Source organism: Engraulis encrasicolus, chromosome 5 (genome assembly GCF_034702125.1).
Source record: "Engraulis encrasicolus isolate BLACKSEA-1 chromosome 5, IST_EnEncr_1.0, whole genome shotgun sequence".
Classification (NCBI taxonomy): Eukaryota; Metazoa; Chordata; class Actinopteri; order Clupeiformes; family Engraulidae; genus Engraulis; species Engraulis encrasicolus.
The window spans coordinates 56,072,440-56,095,008 of NC_085861.1; the positions used below are offsets into that span (position 1 = coordinate 56,072,440).

Consider the following 22,569-nt stretch of genomic DNA (forward strand, 5'->3'; position numbering starts at 1 on the left):
TATACCATAGTTATGTAATGTGTTTGGGATTACATTGAAATGCATTGATTTCCATTGAAATCCATTAGACAGTTATGGGTTTTTGGCCTAAATAGGTGTATAATTTATATTAAACTAGCAAACCCATATATTTTCTGAAAGCCCACACGCTACAGATATGATATAGCAAGTATTAGGATTTGACCCACCCTCCTACAGGCTTCTGCATCAATCTAACCTTGCATTATATTGCTGAAAAAGTGTATGACGGATATATTTTGACCTATATAATTCATAGGAAAGCACATTATCCATCAAAACTGTATATTTTCAAAATCCCCAAGGTGTTTACATGTGATGTAACATCAATGAAAATATATCCCATCATCACAGACACTTGCATACGCCTACATCCATATATAGGCATGTATTGCGAAATGCACTGGGTGTCATTATAAAAGTGAGTAAAAATATAAGAAAGCTACCACTTCCAGAGGGCTATCATACCAAATAATGTCCCTCAGGCATGGAGGATTACAAAAAACATTGATAGACTTTGCCACCCCAGGTGATACCAATATGTGAAAATTTGGCCTCTGGCTCATGCCCTAAAGGGGCAGGGATTAGAAGGGTTTTTTTTTATGCCGTGAGAACTTCTTCCTCTGACTGACTCAGGAAATAGCCCTAGGCAGCTAGACAGTGCGGAAACAATTCTGTGTCGAGAATCAGAACGTGTAGTTTTGTCAAAACCCTTTTCGAATATTCGTCATGATAGGCCTACCTCACTCCGAAAAATGTAAACATGACTTGATAAAGTATTGGGACATCGATGCTGATGCTTGCAAACCTTGCAAAGATAAATACGGAATGCCACGACCAGGTAGGTAATCATAGGCTACCGTTATTTTTCTTTGTTCCATGTAGCCTAGGCCTATGCATGCCTATAGTAGCTATAGGCCTACGAAGAGCCTACTAGGGCCTAATGATAATAATAAACAGGGAAATATTGTAGCCACATGATTTGCGATAGATCGAGGCAACCAGAAATGCTAGTGACAGTTTTAGTGTAGTCTATAATCAGATCCCCCCGCCCTTCTCACCGATAAGCAATTATTTTAAAGACTCATTGTCTGTGTTTGATGAACTGATTAATACCACGGAAAATGGACAGGCATGAGAAGCGCTTTACGCACACACGCGCACGCACGCACACACACACACACAAATACACACACACACACACACACACACACACACACACACACAAATCCCCAACCTGGCAACAACGGTTTGCTGCAAGTGCGAGCTCAAGGCCAAGGGCTCATAGCAGGAACAATGTTCGTTTGGTCTCTGTGCGGAACGCGCGCCGCTACTGTGGCATTCCAGCGAATGACTGACTTTGGGAAGTGGGGGATTTTCAGTGCGGACTGAATGTTTGATTTTGCGGGGTGTTTATGTTTGTAAAATGTGTGAATTGTTTTGTGATCTGTGCTTGGGCAACTGATTGTCTTTTTGGTTCATGAACAACACCTGAATTCTGGTGTTTGGTTCATTATTCATTCCAGAGATAATGGGACATAAAGGTTGAAATGAGCTGTAATGAAGTAGTAATAGAGTAGTGTCAGGGACAAGACTGGACTGGCCATCTGGCATAACAGGCATTTTCCCGGTGGGCCCTGCACCCTCGTCGGTCCCTAGTCCAGGAACTCAAAAACTACACAGCTTCTGCCCATTGTCAATGAACACAGTGGAAGCTAGACCATTTTCAGCATTCAGAGAAGGTTGAAAGAATAAGCTCAGTAAATAAATTTTCTAAATGTTCAAGCATCAAAGGGTATGTTGTAGCTGTAGGCCTATATGATGGCAACTAGTGGCTAGCATGTGTTGAGGAATGTATGCCGAGCACTGGAGAGGTGAAACTGAACTTCCTGCATTCTCATGGACCATCTCCAGCCTTCACATATTCCAATAGACATGCTGTCATGTGATATTGCTATGAAATTACCATATTATTACTAGGTGATTTGTATGATGTCATATTTTTGAGTCCCATTATCTCTGAAATTAATACAGAACCAAACACCAGCATTTCAGGTGTTGTTCATGACTTTGCCGGCTACGTTTGGACAAGGAATTGGCCATTTTAAAATATTAGTTTTTTAGATATTCAATTTTTAATTTATCATAATTCATATTCTGATGTTAGTTGTATTCCAAGCTGATTGTGTAATATGTAGAGCCAGAAAAGAGCTTTCAAACAACACCACAGACATCTTTTTGTGACTAACACTGACTGATATAATCAAGGCTGAATGTATAGTGTCCTACCCTCATTTGTAAACCTTCGCTAGTCTGTTTCTCCCTTAATATTCACGTCAGATTCAAACCAATGCAGTTCTGGTGTGCTACTTACTTACTTACTTACTTAACCCCATCACGCCATTCGGCGCATAGGGCAGCAACAAAGTCTCTCCACTTCGATCTGTCGGTAGCCAACTTCTCGATGGTCCCCCAGCTCTGATGGTACTGCTGGAGCTCCTTCTCGATGGTCCGTCGCCATGTCATTTTTGGCCTCCCTTTCTTCCTTTTGCCTTCTGGGGTCCAGTGTAGTGCGACTCTTGGAATTGCGTTGGGTTCCATTCTGATTACATGGCCGATCCAGGTCCATCTGCGCTTCTTGAAGATGTATTGCATATTTTCTTGTTGGGTGATGTTGAGGAGGTTATTGTTGGAGATGGTTTTGGGCCAGTAGATGCGTAGGATTTTCCGCAGGGATGATGTATGAAAGGTGGAGAGTTTGTGCAGGTCGCTTTCAGTTGTTTTCCAGCATTCTGCACCATATAGCAGAGTAGATATGACGCAGCTTTGGTAGAGTCGGAATTTTGTTTTGTTGCTGTATTGTTTTGAGTTCCATACCTTCCTTAATCTTGTGAAGCTTGCCTGTGCTTTGTTGATCCGGTTCTGGATATCTTTACTGGTTCCCCCATCGTTATGAATGGTGCTTCCCAGGTATATGAAACTGTTTGTGTTTTCCAAGGTGTGGTTCTCTATTGATAAAGTTGTTGGTGCTTTGGTGTTGATGGGCATAACTTTGGTTTTGCTGGTATTGATAACAAGCCCTACTTGTTAGCCATAGTGCTGAAGTCTGTTTGTCTTCTCCTGTAGATGTGTGTGTGTGTGGGACAGAAGGGCCAGATCATCAGCAAAATCAAGGTCCTCTATGGTGGAATAGAGGGTCCAACGGATCCCTCTTTTCTTGTCCTCTGTGGTCCTCCTCATAACCCAATCCATAGCCAGGTTGAAAAGTAGTGCTGACATTACACATCCCTGACGGACTCCAGATTTTACTGCAAAGCTGGTGGTGCATGCCCCTACGGTGCAAGAGAAGTTGATGTAGAATTGCTTGATAATGTTAACTATGTGGGAGGGTATGCCATAGTTCCTCATGATCTTCCATAGGCTATCCCGATGGATGCTGTCAAAAGCCTTCTGGAAGTCAATGAAGTTTATGTAGAGCTGTCGTTGCCATTCACTGCATTGCTCAATGATGTTCCTGAGAGTGAATATCTGGTCTACACATCCCTTGCCTTTCCTAAAACCAGCTTGTTCCTCTCTGAGCACTTTGTCAACTGCTAATGTTATGCGCTGTATGACAATTTTGCAGAAAATTTTGCTCGGAACAGAGAGAAGTGTGATGCCTCTCCAGTTGTTACAGTCCGAGAGTGTGCCTTTCTTCGGGACCCTTATGATTACTCCCCTTGTCCATTCCGATGGGATTTTTGCTTTCTCCCAGATGTTGGTGAATAGCGGATGGAGGATGCTTGCAGATAATTGTGGATCAGCTTTGAAGAGTTCTGCATTCAGGTTGTCAGCACCTGGTGACTTCCGGGTTTTGAGGGATTGAATAGCTTGTATGATTTCTGCTTTTGTTGGTACGTTGATGTTGATGTCCAAGTCTTCTGTAGCTTCATATGCTTCTACTGGGTGAAGTGGGGGGTCTCTGTTCAGGATCTCTCTGAAGTGTTCAGTCCAGCGAGCCTCCTGCTCTTTCTCTGTGGTGAGTATTTGACCTTGTTTGTCTTTGATGTGAATGGTACTTCTGGATTTCTTTCCACATATCATATTTGTAATTTTATGAACGGTGCCCTGCTGGTGCTGGGATGCTGCTTTCTCAGCTGCGCTTGCTAGGTCTTCCATGTAGATTCTTTTGTCTCTCCTTACTAGCCTTTTAACTTTTTTATTGGTGTTGCGGTATTGGGCTTGTAGTTCTAGCTTGATCCTGGGTGATTTAGCATTGTTTATTTTGGATTTTAAGCTTCTTCTTTCTTCAATAGTCTTCCATGATTCATTGCTGATCCATTCTTTACGTTGCTTATTTCTGTGCCCAATAATTTTCTTGCTGGTTTCTTTAATGATTTCAACTATACTTTCCCAATGTTGGTTGACATCAGTTTCCCTCATGTCGTCATTAGTTGCTGTACTGGCGAGGGCTTGGTATCTATTCCTAAGTTGCAACGTGAATTTCTTCTTTGTGGATGGGTCTTTCAGCCTGCACACATCGAATCTTGGGGGCCCTTTGGGTGTCTGTCCTGCTCTCCTTAGCTTCAGTTTGATGTCTGCGGTTACCAGGTGATGGTCACTGGAGACATCCGCTCCTCTTCTCACTTTGACATCTCTTAAAGAGCTTCTCCATTTACTATTGATCATCAGGTGGTCAATCTGGTTCTGGTCCTTCCCATTTGGTGAGAGCCATGTCAATTTGTGTATGTTCTTGTGAGGGAAAAGGGTACCACCAATAACCAGGTTGTTGGATAGACAGAATGCAGCTAGTCGCTCTCCATTGTTATTCATTACTCCACAGCCATGTTTGCCCATAGCTCTCTCGTAGTTGTTATTTTCGCTGCCTACTTTTGCGTTCAGGTCACCACTTATTAAGAGGAGATCCTGGGCAGGTGTTTTTTGGACTTCCGACTGTAAGATGTTGTAGAAGAGGTCTTTTTCTTCCTCTTTAGCGTCGTTTGTGGGTGAGTAGCATTGAATAACAGTGAGGTTATTGTGTTGTCCTTTGAATCTAGCTTTAATTATTCTATTGCTAACAGGTTTCCATTCAATGAGCGATTTTTCTATGCCTGCCTGGAGGATGATGGCTACTCCTTCATGATGTTGGTTATCATCCCGCCCAGAGTATAGGACGGTTTCGCCAGAATTGGTTTTGATTGATCCTGAATCCGTCCATCTCGCTTCGCTTATTCCAAGGATGTTAAGGTTGTAACGTCTCATTTCACTGGTGATCTGTGCTAACTTCCCAGCTTCAAACATGGTACGAACATTCCAGAAGCCAAACTTAAGTTTGGTTTTGGTGCTCAGGGCCCACTTTTTCATGCCGCCAACTTCTCGTGAGCTTTCATTGGAGACAGTCATAAGAGCTTGATGCTCCAGTGGGTCTTCGCACTCAGATCTTGAGGTGTGTTTTGTTGCCGTTTCCGTAGCATATAACTTTTTTACAGAATAAGGTTGCTAGCCTTATGTCAAACCACTGACCATAACTGGTTGGATGTGGGAGGGTGGAGTTGGTTTGTTAGTCCTCTTCCCCAGTCCTATTGCCCTCCAGGTAATGGATTAAAGACTCACACCACATGAGACCAGGCAGGTTTAGGGTTGTGTACAAGCTGCCCCGGCACGTCAAGCCCAACCAACTCCTGCTACCATGTGAGTGGTAGTCGCATAGCGAGCTACCACTACTGGCAGCGTGAGACAGTCTGGTGTGCTACCTTGCTACTAAAAAGGCGCACACCAAGTATGATTGAAATCCGGGTCGGTCAGGTCCCAAAGTGTCTGATTTCACGTGAAATGACCCACTAGCCAAATGCATCATGGCCTGCACACAGCTAAACACTACAAAACCTCACATCCTCTTCACACTATCACTCAAACCTCACATTCACATACAGTAGGCCCACACAACGACAGCATACCTTCAACTCACAGTCAAACACATAGTCTACACACACACACACACACACACACACACACACACACACACACACACACACACACACACACACACACACACACACACACACACACAAATATTACCAAATATCATGGACCATGCATAGAAGAGAGAAGAAGGGATGAGAGAAGATGACAGAGGAGAGGAGGACAGTCTTGTCTCCAAATTAACTCCAACGCTATTCTTGGTTATGGCTGGCTCTTGCTTCAACGTCCATGTGTGTAAATTTGTCGAGCTGTGCCTATACCAAAACTCATTCCTAACCCTAACCTGTCTCAGTGAATAATGTGTGTCCACCAACCTAAAAACATAGCCTTCCTTTGAAATGCCACTTCCATATGCCACATGGCACTAAATCATCTCCCCCTTACAAAGAGACAGTATCTAGTTTAATCGCTGCTTCAAGCAGGAAGCAGGATGTTTTGATTGTGACCAAATTACTCTACTTTGGACTCAATTGTCCCTAGCAAGGACTCCCAGGGGCCACTGATTTGGCCCAGTGCTCTCTTAAAATGTTCAAATGGGCAGCTTTGCCCTTTTTACAATACATTACATTGCATTTGGCAGATGCTTTTTAACCAAAGTGACTTACAACAGAGGACATAATCATAGCCAACATCACTAGCAGATACAAAGTGCGCAGGACATATCTAGAACAGGAAGTAGAGATGCAAAGTGTGGTTAGTGCTTTTTTTAAAGTAGAGAACACACACATACACATCATGTCAAGAGTCTGGCCTGGGACTAGGGCAGCTCAAGCATAGTAAGATTCACGGAGGAGGAGAGTCTTTACTTGCTTCTTGAAGGCGGAAAGAGATGTGCCTTGTCTTGCTGCCTCTGGAAGACCGTTCCACCACTGAGGAACAACGACAGAGAACAGTCTTGACTGGGAACGCTTAGAGCCAACTGGCGGCAGAGCCAAATGGTTTGTGCTGGAGGAATGTAATTCTTTTCCAGGAACATAAGTTCTTAGTATGCCCTTCAGATAAGCTGGAGCCGTTTCTGCTGTGGTTTTGTAGGCAAGGGTCAAGGCCCTTTGTTGAGAGCAGATGCCTCCCATGAATGCCATGGCTTTCCAATGCCATCTGATTGTAGACCCATATCCATTTGTCCCAGATGCTGCCAGAGAGATCTGTGTGGGTTGGCCCTTACAAGATTAAATATTTGTGATGTTTTTGATGAGCGCCCGTTTCTAGGCAAAGTCGTTGTCATATTGAAGGCCATCCTATATCGCGACCGCAAAATCATGACATGGCTGCGCGAGCCAACTGACAACCCGTAAACAAGCGCCAGCAACATATTCCATGGACCGAGCTGTTTACTCTCGTCTCTAATAAGCTACAACGAGCTTTATCTTTGAGTCTGTATTTCAGACTAACTGACGAGCTCTCTCTCTCTCTCTCTCTCTCTCTCTCTCTCTCTCTCTCTCTCTCTCTCTCTCTCTCTCTCTCTCTCTCTCTCTCCTCTACGTAGCCTACATAGGAGAGACACATGATAGATGTTTTGTCTATGTGCCCCTACGCTCTCTCTCTCTCTCTCTCTCTCTCTCTCTCTCTCTCTCTCTCTCTCTCTCTTCTCTCTCTCTCTCTCTCTCTCTCTCTCTCTCTCTCTCTCTCTCTCTCTCTCTCTCTCTCTCTCTCTCTATGTCTGTTATGTTGTCATGTCTCCTATATGTCCTTTTGTTTGTACTATTTTTGTTCCTTCATGTTTATTCTTCCCCATGCTTTTGTGTGTGTGTGTGTGTGTGTGTGTGTGTGTGTGTGTGTGTGTGTGTGTGTGTGTGTGTGTGTGTGTGTGTGTGTGTGTGTGTGTGTGTGTGTGTGTGTGTGTGTGTGCATGGGCCGGAGGGAGGGGGTGGGGAGGGTGGAGGAGGGCGTCGACCGCGGAGGGAAATGTGGACATTGTGGTCGTGGAGATGCGCGTCGGCAGTCGAACGGCGCATGCCAGAAGGAGCGCCGCTATTGAGAGAAATGCTCGATGCAGTGGTCCCCCTCCTGACGTGCGCACATATACAGGCGGTGCCTACAGCTTTTGGAAATGGTAATGACGTTTGAGGAAATAGACGAAGACCAACATCTGGACATAGGCGAGAACATTCACTCAAAATCCTACACCATGGACCAAATCGACAAGATGACCACCCACAATTTCTCTCTCTTCCACATTAACATCAGAAGTCTAAACAAAAACCACTCAGAACTCGAAGCTTTTTTATCAACAACAAACTGTTTTGATATAGTTGGGTGTAGCGAGACTTGGCTCAATGAAAACTCACACAATGACAGCCTAAATATGTGTAACTACAACTTGATTGTCAAAAACAGGTTACATTCAAAGGGTGGGGGTGTGTGCCTATATGTAAACACCAAATTTGATGTCAATGTTTGTGATGACCTAACTGTGAATGATGGTCACTCTGATTCACTTTTTGTGGAGTTAAACACTACAGATGGTAAAAAAATGATTGTTGGTATAATATATAGACCACCTAATTTTAACCCGGATATTTTTAGACAAAAATTAGAAGAAACTTTATATAACATCTGTGAGAAAAAACAAAACTGTGTGATACTTGGGGACTACAATATTGATATTGCAAAAAATGACAAAACAAAGAAAGACTTTATGAACACCTTACACTCTTTCAACTTCTTCACCACAATCAACACATTTACAAGAGTAACACAACGAAGCAAAACCATCATTGACAACTTCATCACAAACATTGCACAAGAAAACATTGACTCTGGTGTAATATTGTCTGGTATTTCTGATCACTTCCCTATTGTTTTGTTCATGAAACTACCTAAGAAACAAAAAATAGACACATACAAAGACACAATTATGGTACTGAATGAAAAAACACTGACTAACCTACGTACATACATGCAGCACAAAACATGGGACCACATCTACAGCTGTTATGACCCTAACATGGCATATGAACTTCTAATTAAAGACATCCAAAATGCTATACAACATACCATTCCCGAGAAGACTATTAAGAACACCACCCATAAAAACCCCTGGATTACAGGGGACATCAAAAAAGCTATCTCTAGTAAAAACAGTCTATACAAAAAATTCATGAATAAACCAACTGAAGAAAACAAACTGAAATTTACACAATTTAGAAACAAACTCACTCATATGATCAGAAAGGCCAAACAGACATATTTTACAGAAAGTCTGGCCAAATCACATGGTGAAGCCAAAAAAACATGGACAATTCTTAACAGTGCACTCGGGAAAGGCCCAAAAAAACCTGTTCTCCCTGATACCCTGCCTCACATCCCGCCTCACCAGACATACCCAGGGTCCACTGTTTTCCACATGAATGAGATCATGAACTCTCATTTTATCACCACTGGGGAAAATCTTGCCCAAAGTATAGTCACACCACCTACTATATCATATAGCCATTTTCTACTGAACAGCCAACCACAATCTTTCTATCTTACACCTACCACTGACATTGAAATATCTGAAACCATTGCACACCTGAAGACTTCTCAGTCATCAGGCACTGATAACATATGCAACACCATTCTAAAAACCATCAACAATGAAATTGCTGGTCCACTATCCCACTGTATCAACTTGTCATTGTCAACAGGTTTCGTTCCCAAACAGGCCAAAGTCGCAAAAATCATCCCACTTTACAAATCTGGCCACAAAAATGATCTCAACAACTACAGACCAATTTCGATACTACCCTCAGTCTCTAAGATCTATGAAAAAACAGTGCACACCAGACTTAATAAATATTTAGATAAGTTCAATATACTACACTCTTCACAATATGGCTTCAGGAAAAATAGAACAACATGTATGGCAGTACTGGATCTCATTGACAGTGTGCATGACTCTTTTGAAAAAGGAGAAATTTCTATTGGGGTATTTTTAGACTTATCAAAAGCTTTTGACACAATCAACTTGGATATTTTAATGGAAAAGCTCAAGTTTTATGGCATCAGAGGGATAGCTCTAGATTGGTTCAAAAGTTATCTTTATGAGAGAAAACAATATGTACGAGTAAGAGGCATTAATTCAGAAGAAAAAATTATAAACCACGGAGTACCCCAAGGATCTATTTTGGGACCCCTACTCTACATCATCTACATGAATGATTTCACCAACTCAACTAATAACTTCAAGAAAGTCTTATTCGCCGATGACACCAATCTTCTTCTCTCACACCATGACCCATCTATATTGCTATCAATGGCCAACGAGGAAATAGGAAAAATCAGTTTATGGCTGAAATGCAATAAGCTCTCCCTAAACACACAAAAAACCAACTACATCCTATTTCACTCTACTAAAAATAAAAATAAAAAACAAACAGACAACTCATGCCTCAAAATTGATGGGGACGAAATAAAGAGAGTGAGTCACACCAAATTTCTTGGAGTACTTATAGATGAAAACCTCAACTTTAAACACCATATCGAACTTCTCACAAATAAACTATCCAAATTTTCTGGCCTGTTATACAAACTCAGACACTACCTCCCACGTACAGCACTACTCACATTATACAAATCACTTTTTGAACCACATCTTCACTACTGTAACATCATCTGGTGCAATACATTTCCTACTTATATACAGAAATTAAAATCCCTACAAAAGAAGGTCATCCGCATCATTTTCTGGACACACTACAGACACCCATCAGGTCCTCTATTCCAATCTGCAAATATCCTAAAGCTTGAGGACCTTAACATATTTCTCAATGCCTGCACCATTTTTCAAGTCGTCAAACCATCAAATGCCTGTTTACAAAAACTGATAGCTATCTGCAATCCCCTCCACAGACATAACACAAGAGACAGAAATCTTTTCTGGGGAAAAAAAGAAAACTAAAATGTACCAGCCTTAGCATATCATGTAGAGGCTTCCAAATATGGAACCAGCTTGATCAAGAGCTTAAAAAATGCAACTCCTTGAAAGTTTTAAAAAAAAACACTCAAACGGAAATTATTACTCACATATTCCCAATAGATTCACTATAGATAGTAAGCCACAATGATTTCACAAAAACACCATGTACATGATTTCTCCTGTGGTCTCATGGGTTGGGGTTGGGTGGGGTTTGGAAGGGATTTTTTGTTTTGTTTTGTGTGTATTGTGTTGTTTTATTTTGTGGTTATTCCTGTGTTTTCCTTTTCCTTGGGTTTCCCTACTGTTAAGCAGCTTCGTGCAGCTTTTAAGGGCTTTCTCCTTTTCAATATCAATGTCAATCAAACAATCGCTGTATGTCTCCTTCATCTGCTATGATATTGAATAAAAACATATCATCTCATCTCATCTCATCTCAAGGCACCAACATGTAACCCCACATTGCTCCAGGGAATGTAACCAGTACCCTGTAATATCAGTAGGTCGCTTGGGGTAAAAGTGTCAATCAAGTGTAACGTATAGTGGTGTCAACAATAATCGATTCGGCAATGCAATGCAATGCGGGGCATGGACGTTAAAGGGGTATGCCACTATTTTGGGGCTTAATACAGCTAAAATCGTTGGCCAGGGTTTATATAGGTGGTAAAGTGTCTTATTTTTCATGTAAGCCGTTGTCTTGCTTTAAGACAAGTTAAAAGAGGGAATATGTCGCTAAGCTAGTGAAAGTCAATGTATCCATGTAGCATGCTACAATGCTACACGGATACATTGACTTTCACTAGCTTAGCGACATATTCCCTCTTTTAACTTGTCTTAAAGCAAGACAACGCTTAACATGAAAAATAAGACACTTTACCACCTTTATAAACCCCAGCCAACGATTTTAACTGTATTAAGCCCCAAAATAGTGGCATACCCCTTTAAGTTTCAATTACTTTGGTGGATATTTCAGGAGCAAATGAATGCTAAATTAAATAAAAGCACTCTAAAGCATTGAAAATTGAAAGACTGATACAGAAAACAGCCAATAAAATGTTGCTCAGTCAGTATCAGACTACCCAGACTACTTGTATTGCCTCATCATGACTGATGAAACATTTGCTTTGCTTTCAGTAGAAATGTAATGCATTGCAATGCATCGTAGAATTGAATCGAATCAAATCGAATCAAATCGCTACCTCCCGGATCGTAATCGAATCAAATCGTGAGGGCAGTGCCAATGCACACCACTAACGTATGTAATATTTTCATTAGGTAAGGGGTTTGCAGCCAACTGTGGCTTTGATGATGACGGTGGGCAGCACGAGCCTCCCATTCAGCCATGTGAAGGAGGGAGAACCTTCAACAACGGCAGTTTCCAGAGATGCCAGAAGTGTTCCGAATGTGCCCCCATCTTGGAAGAATGCAGCACAACCACGGACACTAAATGCTGTTTAGAGGGGTACGTAAAAAAGAGTTTAAGTTATTTAAGTTAAAAGATTTCATAAACATGCATTTTGTCATATTAGGCACGTGAGTACACCCCTCACTTCACAAGTTGCGGCCGAGTCGTGCTGTGTCAAGCTGTACTGGGTAGAAAACGGACAGTGGAAATGACCCTAATGTTGTGCCTTGGGTCTTGTCTAAAAATGTCTAACATGTATTACAATGTTTATGTATGCCTGATGTTAACTGTTACAAGTCTGTGATGGTGGTGAGAACGGATTTCTCCTTGAGGACCATAAAAGTCTATGTGTCTGTCTGTCTGCCTGTCTATCTATCTATTCCAAATTAATTTTGAATTGTATGTTTTCCATCATAGGGAGTACATTGACAAACATGACAAAAAGTGCAAAGAGGGACCCATAACGGTGAGTAAATAATTCATTTAAATGACATTTTATGGAGTAATGTACTAGTTCCACTGCAATGTACGGAGCCCTTATAATGACATGTGAGGAGGGCCATGAGAAACACTTAGGTATTTATTTTTTATTCTCACATGCCATTTTAGGGACTCAGTAGTTTCTGGTGCGCACAAGAACGTTTCCGGTGGGCATGAGAAACATATGAGTTTAAACATACAAGTGTATACATTATATGTGAAGATGGCGCACCATCTACAATGCGTTCTCTCTTCCTTTTTCTCTCTCTGATTTATTTGGTATTTATGTCTTTGGATAGATATCCCCTGCTCCTAGAGAACGCCGGGTAAGTGGCCCCAAGAGGGTTCAATGTGGACTTTGACATCAAACATTTGTAAACATTGTGTGGACTGTGAATCCCAAATGAAGAATGTACACACCCCAATCTTCATGGGTGTCTCTCTATTTGAAGATCGTTGTATGTCATACAGTGCATCCGGAAAGTATTCACAGCGCTACCATGGTTGACTAGCCAGATGATGCACTTTTTTTTTTTAAATTCACTTGTTTACCACCACACATGCTTAACACCATCTAAAGCAAATTTGTTTATCTTGGTCTTATCAGACCACACGACATGGTTCCAGTGATCCATATCCTTGGTCTGTTCATCTCTCTTTTTTTTTGTTAAATCTTTTTATTTCAAAGGGCATTCAAACACATTTTCTTTGTCTTTTGTTTGTAGTTTACAAGTCCTTTTTGATTACTTCCCCATACCCCCCACCCCCGGTATAATCCGATACATATAACAAATTACAAATACTGTTACCAATAATAAAACATTAGAAAAAGAGATTAAGTAGAACAGAAAATACATTTATATATCCACACACACACACACACACACACACACACACACACACACACACACACACACACACACACACACACACACACACACACACACACACACACACACACACACACACACACGCACATGCACTCACATGCACACACCTACACACACACACACACCCATTGAGAACATAAAAAGTAAGGCTAAGTTATAAAGAAAACAAAGACAAAAAAGAAAAAGAAATGTGGAGGGCATTGCTTTCAATCTCAATATGTACATATAATTAATAACCAACATAAGATTCTTCAGACCAAGATAAACACATTTTCTTTAGATGGCGTCAAGCATGTGTGGTGGTAAACAAGTAGTTTTTTTTTTTTTAAGTGCATAATCTGGCTAGTCAACCATGGTTGTGGGACTGATATGGTTTGGGATGTCTGAATTACACCTAAAGAAGCATGTATGTCAACATTCACTGTGACTACAGAAGCAGATCATGATACTCTCCATAGGATTTCATTCAAAACTCACACTCATCTATTTTAGCCAGGTGCAGACTCAAAATGTAAAATTTCAATGTAAAGAAAGGTTGAAAGATGACCTCCCTTTTAATCCCGTTTCATTTCGAAATGAAAAAAATAATGTAGTTGCTACCAAAGGTGGTTCTACAAAGTATTAAGCAAAGTCTGTGAATACTTGTAATCTGTAAATATGATTTCTTTGTTTTTTAATTTTAATACATTTTCAAAAACTCTGAAGAACTCTTTTTTTCACATGGTCATAATGGGGTATTTATGTTACATTTTGAGGACAGAGATTAATTTAATACAATTTGGAATAAGGCTGTAATGTAATAAAATGTGGAAAAAGTGAAGCGCTGTGAATACTTTCCGAATGCACTGTATATATTTTTCTTGAAAATGTTTTTCCGAAATGTTTTATTTTATTGCTTTCTTAATATTTTGGATAGAGATACCCTGCTGCTAGAGAAGGGTAGGATGGGTAAGTGACCATTAAGTGCCGATGCATGTTCTGGTGGCGGTTGGTTTGTGGGTTTCCATATGGTAGTAAGTTAATAACACACTAAACACTAACACTGTGTGGTCTGGTTATTTATTGTGATTGGCTGTTTGGCGTTCCAAGCCGTAGTAAATCGGACGTAATCAAACACCATTCCAAACGAAGATTATATGTGTCATGTCGTGTCGTAGATGCTTGCGTCTAATGTCAGGCATACATTTGCAACTTTTAAACCTCCCTACCGAAGCCTCATACAGTGCGGAGCGTTGTGCTTTTGGACCGGCCTTTTAGCTCAGTGGTATACCGTAGGCCTCCCATTACCGAGAGGATGCGTTGACGAGGTCTCGGTAACACTTTATAATAATGTCTGCTTAGTAAAGACTTAGTAAATAATTAACTTATGATGAACAAAACATTGTCAAATGTTTTTATTATTAACTAAGTTTTATTAATGCTTTATAAAATATTTACAAATAATATTTTCAAGATTTTACATACCTTAAAACAGAGTATTTTATTTATTTACAAGCAATTTGTAAATGTTTGATAAATATAAAACATTAGCATAACATTTCATTGTCATTTACAAACATTTGTTAACATTTCCTAGTCATTTATGTTTTGTTCATCATTAGCTAATTATTTACTAAGTGTTATTAATGCTTTATAAGTAGACATTATTATAAAGTGTTACCGAGGTCTCGAGTTCACGGCCTCCTTTCATCCATGTGTGAATTCTTGCCATTCACATATTTTGAGAGCATAAAAACTATTAAAAATGCATTTTGCAAAGCATTGCAATGCAGTGGCAAACACAGTGCAAAAATTTCAATTTCCCGAAATGTTTCAAAATGGATATACAGTAGGCCTACGTCATTTTGCAACAAAGTCATTCAAATAGTGTCAGCGATTCATTTCAACAGTGTTAGATAAGCCACACAATCCTACAGCTTCTCGTGACTTATTGCTAATTAAGAGCTAGTGCATGGTTGGCTTGTGGGTTTCTATATGATAGAAAGTGAACTTAATTTAAAGACTACTGCACTATTTTAAACATTAAGCCCATTTTCTGAGTTGTCTGCAATATCTTAGAGCCCCCCTTACCATTTATTTCATGCTTGCTGCTGTCTTTGCTATTTGGCTAATTTGATTTAATGAACAGGTGATTTGTTCTGTGATTCAAAGAATCGATTTTTGTGATTCCCAGGAAGAAGACAGCCCTACAACTCATAACAATGCCACATGTAAGGAAATACATGAACAGATGTTGGTCTGTGTGTGTACACCAAAAGCGACCAGAGCGACAGAAGTCATTATTTTTCTATGGAGGGCTTGGCGAATTTGAGCGACCGAAGCAAATATCAGCCGTTCAGAACTCAGATATTGTGGTATCATTATAGTAGGGTGAACTAAGGTAAATTGGGACATCAGCTAAATTGGGACAAATAAGGTTTTGGGTTGTTTTCTTTCAAAATATTAGCAGCCAATCACAAAATGGGATGTAATATTCTTACTGCAACTGTCATGTATAAGGAACAATAATTTTATTTGGTGTTAAGTATCATTAAAGGAAGGAGCAAAGGTTTGAAGTGACAGTGGATCCAACACTTGTCAGTTGAGCTAGCTGACATGTCGATTATGCTATCATGATCATAAGGATATTATGGCTGAATTCGTGATTGTATGGTACAAAATATGATTGAAATATATGTTGTTTTACTAAAGGTTTAACTCAATATCAAAACATTTAGACATTTGTCTTTACTTTATTAAGGAGACATAATTTTAGCAAGTATAGTGGAGTGAGCTAATTTGGGACAATATTGTAAGCTAAAATGGGACAGTTTTCTCATAGCAACAGAATGGGCTTCTGTTAGCTGTTAGCATAGCATATTAGCAGGCCATAGGCCTGTATTGTAATATGCATCCACATTCTAATGGACAATCACACATGCCCTACTCACACATGCCCTACTACTTTCCCTACTTCAATATTCTCTTGAAATGGGAAATGTTTCAGGGATGTTATATCATTTTTTAAATAGTTAAGATCCTAGTCTACTGTTAACAAGAGAAAAACGGTAGGCCTATTATTCTTCAGTTTGCGCAAAAATAATGATAATCAAACAGACTGTCCCATTTTACATTAAAGGGTGTCCCAATTTACCATAGCATTTTCTCATACCGAAGTTGGTGTCTCACTGTCTTTTAAATGTTAATATATTATAAAATATTATACTTAAAGGTACACTGTGAATAAAATGGTCAAAAAAGGTACTGCAACTATGCTGCTCATTGAAACTGTGTTGCCTATTGCCAAATTTGATATTTCCATGAAAGTTTATTAAATAATAAATAAACTCATATTTTCTAGTATGGCCCAAGTACAGTGATTTTTGCAGCTAAAAATTGATATTTCTGGAAATTCAAAATGGTGGACGATGGAGAAGATCCCCCTTTTCATGTATGAAAAGTAAAAATGTTCCAGTCATAATGAATACTTAGAATTTGATAATGGTGGTAAGTATTCATGAAAAAGGTAACATTAGTGAATGGGTAGCATGAATTCTGGAAATAAACAACTAAAAATCTCACACAGTGTACCTTTAAAAAACTAATTCCTACATGGAAATGCATACCCAAGACCCATATGAAAACATACAATTACTAAATGTTGGTGTATTTAAAACTTAAAGTGGGTTTTTTTTGCGATCTAACAAAAATGTCAAAAATGTACCCTAGTTCACCCAATTGGAATCCTTGAACATGTCAAGACCACATCGAGACAGAATAAAGCAAATTCACAGCGAAACATCTTCAAAAACCTCAACTACTTGTTCGCTTTTGGTCGTTTTTTGGTCTACACACACAGTATCTGTGATTTTCTATCTCACTTAAATTTCACCCTTTCTAATACCATGTCCATGTCCATAAACTAAGTCAGGGATGTCAAACTCAGGCCCGGGGTACAAATCTGGCCCGTGGAGTCATTTTATTCGTCCCGCCAGGTCGTTTCAAATGGGTGGCCCCCATACACATACATATAACATACTAAAATAACAAAATATGAATTCCCAGGCCAGTGTTAAATCTCGCAGTCTTTTATGACGATATGTGCAGGCATATATTTGAACTACCATGTGAGTGTTTGTGAAATTTGCTGAGTATCATGTACAATTTTGGTCTATTTTTATGCAATGCTGTAATGATTAATTACGTAATGTTGAGTTTGGCCTGCAATTTCATCCCAGATTTTGTATTTTGGCCCCCTGTGAATTTTAGTGTGACATCCCTGAAATAAGTCATCCAATGTCACCAAGCTCATACGTATATTACATATAGCAGGGGTTAGCAGGGGGTCATATAGGTACTGCAAGGGGAGTCACCAGGAGAAGGGTCTGTTCAGTCGTGGGCAGTTATGAATAAACGGTTAGGGCATTAGACTTGAAGGCCAAAGGTTGCTGGTTCGACTCCCAATCTGTCAAGTTGGTGGGGTGAGTAGGCCTAATTAACCAGTGCTCTCCTCCAATATTGTGTATACGTACATATAGTTAAAACAAAAAATGGCAAAATTACAAGAACCAAATGATTGCCTCCCCTGATTATTAATAGTCAATGTGAATCTGAACCAAGCCTTAGATGTGCCTTGCTTAAGGGCAATTCAGCCATGGCTGGAGATGTAAGGCTGGGATTTGAGCCTGTAACCCTCTGATCTGAAGACCACCTGCCTGACCTAAGGTTGCCTTATGAATGAGACTGTATCCCTGGGGCACAATCGTTAATCGTTGGTTCCTCATAAGTCAAGGGTAGTGTGTGAGCAATGAGATTGCATGTTGAGATTGCCAGGATTGCCAGGATTGCTCCTTAAAATCATCATTTGCTTTTACAGGGCCCGTCACCATCTTATTGGTGTCTGCTGTTCTTATCTTGTTTCTATTGTACATCACGAGGAAAAAATGGATGAAGAAGACAAACTTTAGGGGCTGTTACAGAGGTTAGGCAATAATATGTTTGGATGAATTAATGGATTGAATTTTCTGAAAATTGTATTATTTTGATTTTATTGACAATATACCAAGTGTCCCAACTTCATGGGAGTTGGGGTTTGTAGTAATGTATTACAGAATGACCAAACCAGCGTTTTTATGTTGTGTAGGATCACAGTGTGACACCCCAAAACGGTTTACACAATCTACACAATCTATGGATGACATCATTGGTAAGCTTGCGTTTCATGCCCAGGCTAAAATCACAAATAGGTATTTTTCAATGACTTTTATGTCTAGCTTGGAGTGGGAATCCTGAGTATGACTTGAGGATTTTCTTCTGTCTTGTACACAGAGCCAGATCTGCAAGCGGCGCCATTACAACATCTTCTGAACAACTTGGACGTGGTGGAGGAGCTGGTTGTCCTGCTTGATCCAGATACCGGCTCACTGAAAAACACACGCCACCTGGCCGCACGGTGTCACTTCCAGTCCAGCTGGATCACCTACGCGTACTCCAGAAGAGACTGCAAGAGCCCCCTGGTGGCCATGTTGGAGGCTACAGCCACCAAGTCGCCAGACTGGACCGTGGGTGAGCTGGTTGGGCATCTTCTCGAGATGGGCCGGCGTGACGCTGTGGAGGTCCTTAAGAAACTTTCAACTCCAAGAATGTCCCACGAAAGTCACTATATATAAACTTTTATATAAATTAGAATTAGAGAACAAGCAAATATGTTTATCTTGGTCTCTCACACGACATGGTTCCAGTGATCCATATCCTTGGTCTGTTCATCTCTCTTGAGACCAAGATAAACAAATTTGCTTTAGATGGTGTCAAGCATGTGTGATGGTAAACAAGTGAGTTTAAAAAAAAATAGCCAAGCATGATAGTGGGACTGACATGGTTTGGGGATGCATGAATGCTGTCAACATTGGCAATCTGAAATACACCTAAAAGAAACATGCATGTCAACATGCACTGTGACTACTGAAGCAGATCATGATATTCCCCATAGGATTACATTCAAATGAAACACCAATCAATTTAAGCCAGATGCAGAATCAAAATGTAAAAGTTCAATGCGAAGAAAGGTTGAAACGCACACTGATGACCTCCCTTTTCATCCCTTTTCATTTCGATTCATTTCGAGATGATTCGAGCCAACACAGCCCCTTCTCTACCCGATTTTCATCTGGGGTGTACTCACTTTTGTGAGTACATGTTCGAACATTAATGGCTGTATTTTGTTTTTTTCTGAGTGAACAAGAAATGTAAGCGGTTAAATAAGTTGTTAAAAGGTCACTAATCATTGTGTCAAAGTGAAATTTCTGTAATGCTTTGCTATGAAAAGATATACTCAAAAATCTGCAAAAACTGTGAGGGTGTATTCACTTTTGTGATATACTGTATTTGGGTATTGTATTTTGTAATTGTATTTTGTATTATATATTTTAAAATGTGTGTGTATTTTTTACTCTTTTTTTTACAACTTTTTACTTCCTTTTTTTCAAGGAACATCAAACCTGTCAAGGGACAAAAGACCTGTCAAGGGACAAAAGTCAGCTACAATCTTGTATATTTAGCATTTTTGTTTAAATGCTGGCAATATATGCTGTCCCTTTCTTAAATAAATAAACTTGTAAACTTGTAATCAATTGATGATGGCTGCAGCCTACTCTTAAGCCTTGTGCGCATACAGTATGCGTGTGTGCTCGCGCATGTGTGTCACACAATGCAGCAATATAATACACAAAAAGCCATGTGATATAAAATGTATAAAAATGTATAAAATATAAAAAATTAAGCCGAAATGTAATATTTTCAGTAGTTTATTTCCAGAATTCATGCTGCCCATTCACAAATGTCATCTTTTCTATTAGTATATTCCACCACTATCAGTTTCTATGTATTCTTCTTGAGAATAATAAAAGTTTCAGGTGCACCCAAGAACATTACACAATTTCTTACCACATCATAACAGCATGAAATTTCCTACCACCACCACCACAACATCAATTCTTACGATAGACTAGGTAATTACAGATCCACCTTTTGTGTAGATTTATCCAGCAACAGCGAACCAGAAAATGTGATGCAGCGAGAGGTTTCATCACTCCAGGCCTCTCCACTGTCCTGGCCCACAGTGACCTGATCATTCTGCGCCAACTCAGCCATGTAGGTGCACATGCTACCCACAGTGAATCCTATTTTAAGGTGAGAATGACACACAACTTTACACACGCCGTTTACTTTCAGACACCACAGATTGTCTCTGTAACTTCTAGTGCTTTGGGTTGAGAAGAAAAACTGGTAGATTCCATGAACTGGAGCAGTGAAGATGCCAGTATCTCCACTAAAGGCCAGTCCTTCATTCAGAGTGACATCAGAGAAAGGGATGGGGTGCATTTGTCCATAGATTGGCGAAGGGTGTGCAGCATAGAAGTGAACAGCTCTGGGACCTTAAGGTAAGCGCAAACATAGAGAAATTGGTGGAGAGATTGTTTCCATTTGTTTGCTTTTACGTCTTTTCAATGACTATTACAACGTTCCACTGGCAGAACTGTGTGCATTATGGGTCTACATTACCTGTACAGGCAACTTGTTGCTCCAGAGAGGGATTGGTCTGTTTTTTTTGTTTTATAAAAAAAAGGATAGCAGAAGGAATACATTATAGCCTACCTCGCTACCTGTAATATATCACTTTGAACTACACACTGTATGCTAGGCTACATGTTGGATAATTGATCAGTTATATCATAATCAAGAAGAATAAAGGAGGCATGTACTCACATTGGATTGAATTGGCCTGACATGGCACAGGAGTGGAATGATCAACAACACTACAGCTGCTTTGAGTCCCATGGTATTTAGTGATGAAATCTATAAAAGTCAGTGTTTATATTAGCCTACCAGCAAACCAACAAATGCAAACACTTTGATAGTGTGCAATAGACTTACAGAGCTATTGTACAGTTTTATTTAGCAATATCATCATACCTGTTAACATGCAATGTCCGCAGAGTGTGAGGTCTGTGATCTGGTTTTCAGGACACTTCAACTGACAGCACACATCTAAACGCAGCTATTCACGAATAATAGGCCTACTGCTTGTGCTGATATTATCAGTTCAGTTAATGATTATTATGCTAAAACACCTTTTAGACCTTTTCCTTTTTGACCTTTGTGTTTAAAGGTAGGCTACGCCATACACTTGACAAGGGTGTCTAAAGCTGTGTACACAAGCAAAGATTCAGAATGCTATTGTTTAGTACAATGTACATCCAAAATAATATACTGTATAGTCACATTGTATTTGTCTCTGTGGGGATCCCTCCCCCCCAAGAAAATGAGGCATGAAACACAAGGCATGTTGCTATCTGTCTATGTTGTAACCAAATCTCATGACAGGAAGCCAACACTCACAAGCATATTTACATCACAAGACAGTGACAGAAGACATCTGGGCATTGGACAGGCCAAGCTAACAACAACAGCAACAACAACAATACTACTACTACTACTACTACTACTACTACTACTAGGCCTACTACAGTACTACTACTAATAATAATAATACATCAGCAACACCAATTCTAACTATGTAGTATAGTGCATTATGACCAGCAATGCATACTGTCAAATGCATCAAGAAGGATAAATAAATAAATAGGCCTACATTAACTAAACAAATGTTTATGTAATTGGTACAATGTGTTGTTCCTCCTCAGGGCTGGTAGCCCCATAATGCACGTTGTTCCACCAGCTATACAAGTCATTGTAAAGTTAACTACCATAGTACTGCACTACTATGACGTAACACAGGACATTTAGTAATGCACTATGACTTGGACATTACCATTCTGGTAACAGCAAATTTATAACACTGTGTCTTAATGGGTTAGATATGTTATGGCACAGAGATTTTTAGTTGTAAGCAACTGGGCTTTTTCTGATCATGTCTTTGT

At 39.9% G+C, this 22,569-nt stretch overlaps 1 protein-coding gene across 2 annotated transcripts; it reads left to right on the plus strand.

The window, feature by feature from the left end:
* Positions 1 to 666: 666 nt before the first annotated feature.
* Positions 667 to 21,104, plus strand: igflr1 (IGF-like family receptor 1). Of its 2 annotated transcripts, XM_063199746.1 has the most exons (8): positions 667 to 859; positions 12,152 to 12,338; positions 12,699 to 12,747; positions 13,061 to 13,087; positions 15,825 to 15,861; positions 18,507 to 18,611; positions 18,774 to 18,836; positions 18,959 to 21,104. In XM_063199746.1, the coding sequence occupies exons 1-8, from the start codon at positions 748 to 750 to the stop codon at positions 19,297 to 19,299; spliced, it is 921 nt and encodes a 306-aa protein (XP_063055816.1). In that variant the 5' UTR covers positions 667 to 747; the 3' UTR covers positions 19,300 to 21,104. The 2 variants fall into 2 exon arrangements, with proteins under 2 accessions (XP_063055816.1, XP_063055817.1); XM_063199747.1 differs by lacking the exon at positions 13,061 to 13,087.
* The last annotated feature ends 1,465 nt before the right edge of the window (positions 21,105 to 22,569 follow it).